Here is a 12,924-nt window from a genome sequence, read left to right as displayed (position 1 = left end):
TGAACACCCGTGCACACACTTGTCTCATCCTAGTTCGGGTCACCTAATGACCGGCTTACCGCCGCCTTCGACAATCCAAGGGCGTACAGTGCACACCCACTTCGGTACATTTACACTCCAGACATGGCCCCGATAGCTCCGATATGATCCGTCCCACTCGGTACATGCGCCCGTAGATGTTGCATCCGGCCAGCTTCAGTATGCCCACCGTATCCTTCACCTTCGACTTCATGGTAATCTCCGCCGTACCTTCGGAGTGATGTTGCTTCAGCTTGTTAATATCCACCGGATTGACCACGTACGATTCGGCGCTGACACCGGGCGTACCTTCGGCAATGACCTGGTACGGATCAGCGCGATGCTCCGGAGTACCACCCGTATACCCGTATCGATCCAGCTCATTTTGTGACTCCGGGTCTGATTCGGGCTGGTTGATAGGTTTCGTGTGGAAGCCCGGATTCAGGAACGGCAGATCGAGCAGGGAAGGCCGGTACAGCGTTTTAGTATCGTTTTTGGCACTCTCCACCTTGAGCGTTACCGTGCCATCGTGAAGTTCTTCGTCCGACGGTGGTTTCACATCACCGAGGGAAGCCTCCAAACCAACCGTCGGATCGTAGACGGCCGTCAGTCGGGAAGGTAGTGTCTTGAACGGCGGGATTCCATCTCCAAGCGATCCGGCAGTGCCACTACCACCCGTGGTATTCTTCAACTTATTCTCATTAATGGGATCCTCCTCGCGCAGCAAGTAGTTCAACATGTTCTCCAGACTGAACATTCCGCTCGGTTCAGGTTCATGGTCGGCATGACCGGCATTACCAGCTGGTTTGGTTGCCTCCGATACGGGTTCTTCGGAATGGTGCACCGAAACTGGGAAGTTTAGCTCGAATCCGGTAAAGTTGGGTTTCGAGGAAGTAGTGCGCTGCGTCGGTACGTGTTCCTCGGACACTGCGGATAGGTAGTTCGAGTCGGTCGTTATCGATATGATTTGCTTCTCAAAATCATCACCCCCTTCGCTCGGATCGCCCAGTAGATCCTCTAGCGAGGTATTCTTCGATTGCAGTGTCGAAAGTAGCTTCTCTTTGTCCTCGATCAGAGACATTAACGGAGGTGCCGGTTCCGTTCGGATCACATCGATGAACGGATTAGATGGTGTTGCTGGAGAAAAGTTATGTTTGATAGAGAATTAATATTGGAGATTAAGTGTCAACACGCACGGGAGACATCTTACCTCCATAGGAACTGGTTGGTGTGGCGTTATATGGTAACTTCGCGTGATGATCGTCCGTCAGTTCTATCGGGGACGGTGTAGTAGCGTAACTTTCATAGTAAAACTCATCCTTGATCGGTTCCTTTGGTACAAAACCACCTAAAATATCAACAGAGCGCGTTAAATGAGAATCATCAGCACTCAACTCTTGCAACATACCTTCCGTTTTCGTTGGCGGCGAGAATCCACTCATATCCGTTCCATCAATCCGGAACAGTGGATTATCGGTGCTTGGCTGTATCTTGTCCAGCTTCGCTCCACCGTAGGCCAGCTCCTTGTGGTTCGTGTAGTAGACGTTCTTCTCCGGATATCCCACACCATACTTATCGTACACCGGTACATAGGTGCCTTCCTGCGGTACCTCATACTTCGTGGGGATGAATTTCTTCAGCTCGTTCTTGAACAAGTCTTGCTTTTGCGGATGTTCCGAGTACTTGTGTATGGTGTCCGTGTCGTAGTCGTAGTCCATTTCATCGACCGTATCATACTTGTCGCGTATAACCTTCGTGTTGTAGTACCCATTCTTTGCATCCACATCGTAGCTCTCGGTCAACGCAGGATAGTTGATCGCCGGATCGTACGAATACTCGTACTCCGCCATCGGTTTTCCGGGTGCCTTGTACGTCAAACCCGGATGAAGAATTTCGTGCTCATTGCTCACCCCGTACCCGGTCGGTGTCTCGTACGGATCGTTCACTATCGGATAGTTATTTGGATGGTTCTTGAAGTACGTGTACGTCGGTGGTACAATACTGGCCGGCTTTGGCGGTTCGTTCTTTTTCACTGCATCCGCCGGCAGGAACGGAATGATCTTCAGGTTCGGTAAACTCGGTGGCAGTGTCGGTTCGTCGTAGTCCAACCCAATATCCGATTCCAAAATCGAAGGAATATTGCTCACCTTGTGGAAGCCACTGATCGGAATCGGTTTCGGTGTGATCGGGCGATATTCCGTGCGATTTTTCTGTCCCTGTTTGCCGGAATCGTTCTTCGTTGCATCGAAAATGTTGGACAGTCCGCTCAACAGCACGGACAAAAGATTGTTCTCCTTCAACGGGTTCGGTGGACGCGTTGCTACAGTGGGTGTTGATTTTGTCGGTGGGATCGACGTGATCGTTTCAGTGGTAGTGGCCGTTTCGTTATTCTCCACACTGAACGCCTCCGTTCGGAGTTCCTCGTGGGTAGTGTCCGTGTAAGAATTGACCGTTGTATCGGTCACTTCCGTGGACGTTTCAGCAGAACTATCATCCTGCAACGTTGATGTTTCGGAAGGAACAGTGGAAGTCACCATTGTCGACTCTTCACTATCACTTATCCTCAGCGTACTTGAGCTTATTTCTTCCGTCAATCGATCGGTCGTTTCCTTCATCAGGGTCGTCACATCTGGCACAACCGTTGAGGTCGCTTCACTCTCAGTTGTTACGGATGTCGTTAAGTCATTCAACAAAGCAGTAGAATCCGTCGATTCCGTCGTTGTTGTAGTCATCTTGGAGAGAATGGTCGATGGTATCTTTTCCGGTTCGAACCCAACAAATTTATTGTTGGGACGCTTCGTTGCAATGGTGGTTGTGGTTATGGGTTCTACAGCAGTCACCTTCGTGACTTTCTCTATTTTAGCATTGAGCGAGTTAAGAATGGTTTCTACCGTTTGTTTGTCGACCAATTGATCGATTTTAATAACGACATCGATTGGCGTGGAACTGACGACCGGTTGCGTTGTTGTTCGTACCAATTTCTCAGATACTACCATCTTTTTCGTTGTTGCTGGTAGAGGTGTTGTTGATGTGGACTTGATGAATTCCGTAGATGTTTTCATTGGCGTAGGAGCTGTGGCGCTAGAAGTGGGTGGAGTTTTTCCTGTTGGCTTGGTAGAATCAGTCTTAAGAGAAGAGCTTGTCGAAGTGGATAAGGCTTCTTTCGTCAATGGAGCTTTTGTAGTTGCCAAGTAATCGGTACCATTAGCTATCAATGATTCCACCTTCATTGGCGCTGCAGTGTTTGGGATAGTAGTAGCAGATGAGGCTGTTTTAATAGCAGTCGTAGGAGGTACCGTTGTTGTTTGCTTTGTGGTAGTTGTACGAGGAGTTGAAGTAGTAGTAGGAGCTGTCGTGGTAGTAGTTGTTGGAATCTCGGTAGTTGTAGTGGTGGTAGTAGTAGTAGTTGGAGATGCAGTCGACGTAGTGGTAGAAATAGTAGTAGTAGTAGTAGTTGGAGCTGCGGTCGACGTAGTAGTAGTAGTAGTAGTAGTCGAAGTAGTACCGGATGTTGTACTTGCAGGTCCAGTCGGAACAGTTCCTGTAACTCTTTGAGCTGATTTCACAATACCAGGTGGCATTGTGGTAGTGGATGTCTGCTTCACTTTGATCACCGGAGGGGTAGTTCTCTCGGTAGTCGTTGTCGTTGTAGCAACAACTTCTACTGCTTCTGTTTTATCCTCCGTAAAAATATCCGTAGTGAGAACGTTCTTCAAGGTAGTTTCCGAAAGCGAATTCGACACTTCTGTAGGGTTTTCTTTCAGCAACGAATCAGACTCCAAGTTCTGGAAGCTCGGCTCATGCATTAACAATGTCGGAATCTTCGGCAACGGTTTGAACATTATTGGAACCGGTGGAATCTTTCTTACGGGGAAATTAAAGTCGGGCTTTTCAATGTATATCGCTTGCGGTTCCTGAATGATCTCAACCTTGACGGTTTGCAGCTCGGGGGGTGCCTCCGTGGAACCGAATGTGCTTCCTTCCGATGCTGAAGTGGTGCTCAGTAGCAGCTCATCCTCTCCAGCGTCATCGATAAAGTCAAGCCCAGCACGCAACAAGTCCAGAAAACTTTTCTCCGATGTTGTACTTACGGGGGTAGCTTCAGTGACGGGCACTTCAATGGTTTTTGTAGCATTCTTCGCTTCCTCTTTCGGTGCGTCGGGATCAGGCCCGAAGAGGATTGAGAAAAAGTCAAACGATTCTTCCTCGTCTTCCATTTTACGTCCAAATGGTTTCTGTTCGCCATGTTCTGTGAAAGAAACAAATTATGCTAAATTGTAAAACCAAACCTTCCAACGCAACCACTCAAAGCACTTACTACAATCGTATCGCACCGCACAACACTCGCCACGCGGTACTCGTGGCGTACAGCCCTTGATGGCCGGTGCACACTTCTTCGGAGTACATTTTCGTTGTCCTCTTATGCAGTAGCACACTTCACATGGATCTTCCGACTTCATCTTCTCGCCGTCCGGGTACGTATGGCCTCCGGACGTACACCCATTGCTACGGTAACCTCTTCGTTCCGTCATGCGTTGATAGTGTTTGTTATTGATCCGACGGACATGATTTGCCGACTCGGTGGACAGCTCAGTGGCACTGGTTTTGATAGGAGTTTTTCCGCTACAATCGTACCGTATGGGACAGCAAGCGGAATCCACAAACACTGGGGCACATTTTTGATTTGCTAGGGCACATTTGGGTTTTACACACTTCTGCCGTCCATTGATGCAGTAGCAGTATGAGCAAAGTGTTGAACTAACCATGGCCGAACCCGATTTGTATACTGTTCCATTAATGATACACGCTGTTGAAAAGGAGAATCGTATCGAAGGTTAGGATGCCAATTGAAGAGTAAAACGAACGATATACCAACCTCCATTATCTTCCACCTCATCGTCATCCGAACGTCTCAGATACGAGTTGGGCTTTTCCAACCGCTCCTGGGCTGCCTTTTCGTAGTAATCCAAAAAGTGTAGCTTCTTTCGATCGCCATTGTTTTTCACCGCCAAGTTCAACTTGGAACACTGCAGATACGGACAACAAGACCCGGCTTTGTGCACCAGAATGCACCCTCTCGGCGGTGGAATCGGTTGCTCTGTGAAGAAAGAACGAAGCACGAAGCGGTACGGTGAACATCGACTTTGCGCCTAGCGGGTATGCAATACGCACCTGGACACACTTTTAGCGCGCATATTAGCGTCTTCTCCGTGCATTTGCACATCAAGCACGGTTCTTTCGTCGGCACGATCGAACCCTCCATAAAGTGGGTACCATTGTAGTAACAACTGGATTCTGGGGAAGAAACAGCGCAGATTAAAATCAGATTAGCAGCATTGATTTGCATTATTTATTGCTCAACATTATCTGTTCATCATTGGAACGCGCTTCATTTGCGAATGATTTATGCAGGTACCATAAACATCAATATGTGCATTTTTGCCACCACGTTTTATCGAACAAAATCAGTCCTAAAATTATGGCACTGTATAGATCAGCATCATTAACAAAAGCCCCGTTAATGTTTGTGGTCCCACTTCGTTTGCCACTTTCGCGCATCATTAAGTGACACCGACAACATCATAAATATATCGTATTACACACGACCAGCAGCAACAAAAAAAAAATACGTTCTGATCAAACGTTAAGCTTAGATAAAGCAAATAAAAAACCGCTAGATCCACACCGACGTCCGGTTATTGACACCCTAGAAGAGTGGAGGATTAAAAGAGCAGCAAAAAACATGGCACAGAAAAAAAAGTCCGAATGTGACCAGAAAGGCACAAAAAAACCAGACATTTCGTTAATGAAATGCGTCGTACCGTCGCAAAACCCGTTGAGATCACCATCGTCATCATTACGATGGTGACACATTTTGCACCATGTCCACCTTACCGCACCATTGTTCCGATCGTATACATATTTTCGCCATTATATCAGCAGTCAGATACTTTAACGAAAAATTTCTCATCCTTTTCGGCGTACATTCGGCAGCATGTTTTTAAATAACAAAAACACGAACATAAGACACTGATTTCTAAGCTCATCTGACCCATGTTGGGATTAGTACAGCTTCCTGAATGCTGTATAATGAGCTACACCGGAGAAGGCGAAGAAAAACGAAATCGTTTGGCCGAATCGTTAAGTTGATCTTCCGCTAATGATTGAAAATTTTCGTTTATCGATCATTTTTTTCTCTCTCTTACATTCCTTCTTCCATGCTTTATCGAAAAATCGGTTGTTGTTTTTTTCATTTCTGGAAACGTGCCGCACAGAAATAATCAAACCGTTTGCCGCAAACCGCTTTCCAAAATGCAAAAGAATCGATAAAATCTACAACAATACGCGGCGGAATTGAAATCTCCGCCTGGAAACGAACCCGAAACGAATCGCACCGATCGCACAACAAAACATTGACCCGCCTCGAAGCCGGTTTGCGCCAATGAGGGTCAAACCTCATACACCCATGCGCGAAAGTAGTCCATGATCAAGGCCTTAAGCGTTGAGGTTCGCCGCGGTTTTACGTCACAGAGGCAGCAACTAGCGTTCCGGGGTTCATCGAACTGGTCGTGTGCAGGGGTTTCGTAAAGTTCTCAGGCCGTGTACTGGAAGTGCAACCTGTCTAATTGGGCAGTGGGGATCGCAGCACAGATGATTAGCAAACAGATGTGGGGTGTGTTTTTCGTGGTTTTTTTTTTCTCTTTGCATTTGATCGTCCGGGAACATTGGACGTAACCCATATTTACCGCTCGACACTGACAACCTATCTGACGGTGGACCGCAGGAGGCATTATATGCACCCCTATTCTGCCCCCCCTGTTCGGTCCGAAAGCCACCGTGACTAATTTGCCCACTCATCGCGGTGTCCTAGATTTGTGCGAAACTCCAACCTGCGGACCGGCGGCAAACAAATTGAGCCGAGATACTCTTGCCCGGGCACGCTGGCACCCCATACGTGCATATTCTTTGGCCCTCTTCAGACGTGCCCCATCGCTTGAAATCGGTTTCTCCTTCTGCGCTTCACTTTCTTCCTGCACCACAAGTGTTGTTTGTTTTTGCTCGCCTCCATTCCATTCTTGACGCCTACCTTCACAATGGCATTCCAATTCCACCTGGCGATGATGGTGGGGCTTGATCGGTTTCTCCTACTTCACTTTTTCAGTCCCTAACAAATTCGCTCTCGAAATGGGTTGACTGGGTGGCACTAGAGCACGGTAAATCAATTCTCACTACCTAGAAGACAGAACTGCTAAATAGGTCCCCCAACTTTAGAGGGAGGTACGACATCCCCCATTAAAAGAGAGCCATACAATAGGAGACAGCAGGAGACAAAAACACGGCGGTGGAGTACTTTTGACGAACATTAGACGAATGTTTTGCGGTTTTGGACCACGATATAAGCACGACACCAAGGAGGAAAAAAAAGCACAACCGCTGTCAAACTGAATAATTGATGCTTTTAGGGAAGGCGAAAGTTTCAGTCTTTATTTTTTCGCTGAGACCTCATTTAACGGTCTAAAAGGAGGTTTTGATGCCTGTTCCCATTTATCGCCCATTTATCTGAATTACTTTGTTTGATTAAAGTCAAATGAGATAGTTAAGGCGAACGTAATCTTCACCTGGCGTGTGCTGTCAAATAGAACCATTATGAGGTTCGCGGGAGATCAGAGCCTACTATGTAGCTATAAATATTAATAGAATCGAATTTAATTTACCGCATGTTTGATTCATAAAAGCTGTAACCGTTTTGATGGGCGAACGTTTATAAATATTTCATTACATCTAATCGTTTTACAGCGTCCAATAGTGCAGGGAACAAACTGACCTCAAATTGTGCTCCCCAAGCGGTTCTTTATGATCTGTGTTCCTGCTCGAAGCTGGGGTAGGAAAACTCCATTCCGAAAACCAATTCGCAAGCATAATCCCATTAAAAAATCTCATCCACACACAAACACACACACACACGATCAACATCGTGACCATTTGCCGTGGCGATTGTTTACGACCACGATGTGGACCAGGGAGGTCCACTCGCGATCGTGCCCAGCATCCGGATGGTTTTGGATTTATGATCTCCCAAAAGGGCCATCCATTTAAAGGCACGCATTGAGAACCCTCAAAAGGGTGCACCCTTGGGCCAGAGAAGAGGAATTGTAACTGCATCACTAAACGCCCCGAGAGGGAAATTCGACTCAACGGAATTCCACCGAGTGTGTGATCCCAAAACCGAACCTGTTTCCCTTTGCCAAGATGCCCCATCCAAACGCCTGCGCATTCCCAACAACAACTGTCTCGATGGGCGCGTTCGTCGTTGTCACCACCGTTCAAGGCACGCACCTCGAAAACGGGGTGGAGTTTGTAAGTGAAAATTCCAAACCACTATCATCGGCGATACATGATGATGATCGTCGGGGGTTTAGCCGTTCCCTGCGGGTGGACCGGGAACGTGCGCGATCATAATATTTAGCACACGATAATTTCACACTCACACCCCAGGACCCGTCATCGTTCCCGGTCGTCTTCCAACGGGGAGTCGGTGGTTTCACCAACGATACCCATTATCCGATACCCTCCTTCTGTTGTTCCTGCTAATGTTGGTCCGAAACGAAATTATGGAGCGCATGGTTCGAAACGAAACGAAGCAAAGCGAAGGCAGCGAGCATATACACCTTGCGAGAACTAATTTGCATTCGCTCCGTACGCGCCATCACACGGCCGGTGTGGACCACTTTTCCCTCAGCGTGCCCTACACACACCTTGCACTAGTATTTAGCCTGCCCGCCCTGTACGCGGTACGTTCATTCAGGAAAATGCAGGTCACATACTGTTTTCCTTTTTACTTCGATCGCGAACAGAACGTGGCGCTGAAGTTTTGCAACAAAGTGGAAAAGTGCAACAAGCAGGGTAAGACGAATGAAGGTGCATAGAAATTATGCACGTTGCACGAAGAATCATGTCATCATGTGTGATCATTTTCATAACACTGCAAGAAAGCACACAATGGAAATGTGTATCTTACCGTATCCGTATGTACGTACCAAGATGACTTACATAATGACGTGAAGAACAGTGAAGCAGCGCAAGAGAGCAGCGCCATAAACAAACAATCAAACGGACCAAGTGTTCGTCGCTTGATCGATCGTTGAAGTTCTTCGTTTTCACCTTCAGCCTTTCGGAGCCGGGGGTGGCGTTTGCAACAGTTGGAAGAACCTTTTGCATAATGCAAATACACATCTCCTCCAATTTGGGTCATGTCCACTTTGGGGAAAAAAGCAGATAAACACCTTTCCCATACACATTTCAGTCGTGATAAATCGACTATCAACAACTGGTAGCTGCATACAACGCATTTCAAGGCACTTCACAAGGCGTGAAAGATTTAATTAACGATTGCCGGTACAGCAGCCCTATTCCGACTAACCAGAAGGAATAACTTTTGCTCTCTGCACAGCTCCTAAGCGAAACATTCCACTTCCTAGGTGGTTTCCCAGTTAACGAAGGCCGTTTCATGATTACGCATCGAACTGAAGAAGGACCCATTACGAGGCCAACATTCCGATCGTTTGGAATAGAACGAAACGAAAGCAAGCCCCCGCAAGCTCGCGATGCCTGACCCAGTTCGAGAAGTTGCTGCAGACGCACCTCCCAGCAATCCCGAACTTCGAGCCCCGCTCGTGCTCACTATACTTTGGCATACAAAGTGCAAGTTGAAGTGAGTGCATGACGGTACGGTGGCGACGAACCCCCGGCGCTCCCTTACGCTCGATTCGGAACCGAGGCCTAGGGCCTAGGGTTGGGAAGTTTTGTATTCAATTAATTTGTACACGTTTTCCCTCTATCGCCTGCTGTACAGCGATCGCGCGTACCCTTTGCAATGATCCTCCCCAAGAAGAAGACGGGGCTACAAAATGAGGACTCTTCAGCCAGCAGGTGGTGAACTGAACTGGATATGTGTTTTGTGTCCGATGGTCAAGGTTTTCCCGCTTTTTTAAGCTATTAAGCTACGCTTTGCACGAGTCTCGCTCGATTACCCAGATCGTTTAATCTAGTTTTTGTGTGTGGGAAATGTGAATGTTTTTCCTGGGTTTTATTTTTTGCGAACCAAACCGAAACAGGACAAACAACAAAAAGTAGCTGCTGGTCCGAAATTTTTCCCCGTGGAAATTTCTTCACACAACGGGAAGCGTGAAAGTGCTTTGCGTGCGGGGCCGAACACATGGTGTGTCGTGTTCCTGTTTGACCGGCTTATAATGTGCACAATTCCTTTGGCGATGGCTTTGCGGCTTGTTAACACAGTTCTAACGGTAACACGGACCGAGTCTCGTGTGGCTGTTGGATGTGAAATGTTGTAAAATATCATTAATAAAATAAAAAAGTAAACCCGATGTACCTTCGCTTCTCCGGCGGTGGTGTAACACAGTTCGTTGAGTAAGATTCCTCTCGAAACGATCGTGAAACCGCTGAGGCTTTTCATTATCCCACTGGATAGTATGTAGCTACACATCATCATATTAAGCCAGGTCTAATTAACACGCTAGACCACATAGAGCTCTCATAAGCCATGATCTCCACAAGCGATAAGCAACGTTGCCCATATTTGCTTATAGGACAAAACATGTACGATACATAAAATTGACTCTAATTAGAGTAAACGAAATAGTAATTAAATTTTTAAATTCTCGAATTATCTCCTTACGTTCCTATCCCTGCTCACGAACAACACCATCCAGTGCTGTTGGAAGTTATTCAACTATCATCTTTTGCTGCCCGCATCGGCGAGGTGAACGTTGTTTTTGCTAAGCTCAAGTTGCGATGAGTGAGAGAACGGGACCCTCACATCTCATTATTGTGCGCATTCATGTGCGATATCAGCCACATAAGTTGATAGTTCGGTTTTGCGGGCCCAAACTATCAGCGGGTGTTTTCCCTGCTCTTCACACACGCGAATAGATAATAGCAACAATCATTGGCGGATTGTTTCAAACGGATGGAAAAGTGAAACTGAACAACACTTTGGAAGTGTTTCCTGCCAGTGGCTGATTGGCGATCAGTGTTTTCCCCTTTTTTTATGTAGCATCCCGCCCAGTAGGTGTGGAGCAACATTTAAGCGGCTTTATTTAAGGAAGGCTGCTCGAGAACGAAAAGAAAAATAATAGCTCACAAATAAACGCACAACAGCTGCTGTCAAAAGATGTTTCAAATCAGACAAGCCAGTCACGGGCCAGAGCAAACTGTAAAAACCGCCTTCGGTAGCGCCAGCAAGTAGAACATCCCCGAAAATGCTACTAATTGTGCACATCGGCCTCCCATTCTTTCTAATTATCCACCCACAGTGTAAATCGCGGGAACCGGGATAAGTAAAACGGGGTAAACGAACCTCTGGCCACACCACTCTCATCTCAAGATAGACACGCTCCAGGAAGCTCCGAGAACTATTTTCCATCACTTTTGCGGCTACAGTCCGCCTTTTGTTGATCTAAGGTAACAAAAAAATGAGCTCCATTTCCTGCCCCCAAAAAAAAAGGCAAGTGGCCCAATAACATGACACAAAAAGAACATATTTTAAAAGTGCCTAAAATGCATGTCAGCTTTAGCAAATTTGCAAGTATAATGAAGCTACGCGGGAGAGAGGGAGAAGCTTTTGTTTCTGCTGTATCTTTAGATCGCGATCGGGAACATGGCCAAGGTTTGTCGAAGAGAACAGAATGGGGTGCGAAGAATCAAGCCCTAGAAGGCAACCGGAAGGAAGCATAGTATTATGCAAAAGATCGTTTTTCTGAGAGTGATCATCATTCCCGAGGTACAATCTTCTACCGAAAAACACAACAAACAGGAGTGTTTGTGGCAAAACAATGCTCCAGATCTAATTTATATTGTCTTTTGTTATTTTTTGCATAACTTAAAAATAGATTCAAGCGTTATGAAGAACGGTTATTCTAGTAAATATTGTTTTACAATCAAAATATCCTAACAACTATTAAAATGGCTATCTTGAATTTACAATTGCATACATTTAGGCGTTGTATAACTCAAGATCTATCCAGCGCTGTATTTAATAAATAAAATTATGTTAAATTTCTAAACGGAAATATTTTAATAACACTTTGTCAACATGTTTTCATTTCAATTTTTTATAAAAATTTCATTGTTATTTTCATTCACTCAACCGTGAGCAAACGATAATAATAAATACAGTTAAAACTCTATAACCTTTTAATACACCTTGAACAACGTGGCCATTTGTAGTAACGCTTACCAGCGTTTGTAATAAAAAATAAACCTTCCTCAGAAAACACTTCTCACGTAATTAAAAGCCGGCATTAAAACTGAGCCTCGGTTTTATTTTCAATTTCTTCCATTAAATAAAATGTTCTTATCGCGTTCTTATCCTCACTTTTTCGCCACACCTACATTAAAAAACACCCAAAGACAGCGTCGCAGAACGGAGAAAAAAACACACGACCAAAAATCCATAATTTTTCCACACCCCCCTTCCACCATTAAATGTTTCAAATAAAACCGTCCAAGCACTTACGGGTTCGCTGCATACGATATCCATCGGCGAACGGGAATTGCACCGCAACGAGAAGCATCACCAACGTGCCGAACACGGAAAGAGCTGGACGGCTTATCGGCGAAGAACCTTTACGAGTGCCAACCGTTCCACAGTCGCTTTTGATATTTTGGTGGCCCATGATGATCACTTTTTAGAACTCGTTTGGGAATGCTCTGCTGTACCGCACGCACAACACACTCACCTGCCCGTATGCACTGTTTGCTTCGCTCCCTTTTTGCAACAACACAACTGACCCGTTTCAGTTAACGCACACACCAAACAACACAAAAACAGGTTAACATCAATGTACCAACGAACGCAGGATTCAATCAGCAGCACGTTTGTTGCAA

General features: G+C 46.1%; 1 protein-coding gene across 1 annotated transcript; it reads right to left on the bottom strand.

Moving 5' to 3' along the window:
- Window positions 1-55: 55 nt before the first annotated feature.
- On the bottom strand, window positions 56-12,713 carry LOC128713722 (uncharacterized). The gene is made up of 7 exons (XM_053808584.1): window positions 12,554-12,713; window positions 5,191-5,313; window positions 4,895-5,116; window positions 4,337-4,825; window positions 1,427-4,267; window positions 1,229-1,366; window positions 56-1,155 (listed from the first exon to the last, which is right to left on the bottom strand). Exons 1-7 carry the CDS (start codon window positions 12,711-12,713, stop codon window positions 56-58), a joined length of 5,073 nt encoding a protein of 1,690 aa, XP_053664559.1.
- Between the last annotated feature and the right edge of the window lie 211 nt (window positions 12,714-12,924).

The sequence above is a fragment of the Anopheles marshallii genome, chromosome 3 (assembly GCF_943734725.1).
Source record: "Anopheles marshallii chromosome 3, idAnoMarsDA_429_01, whole genome shotgun sequence".
Classification (NCBI taxonomy): domain Eukaryota; kingdom Metazoa; phylum Arthropoda; class Insecta; order Diptera; family Culicidae; genus Anopheles; species Anopheles marshallii.
Note: the sequence above shows the minus strand (reverse complement) of the source record. Positions and strands in the feature narration are given on the sequence as shown.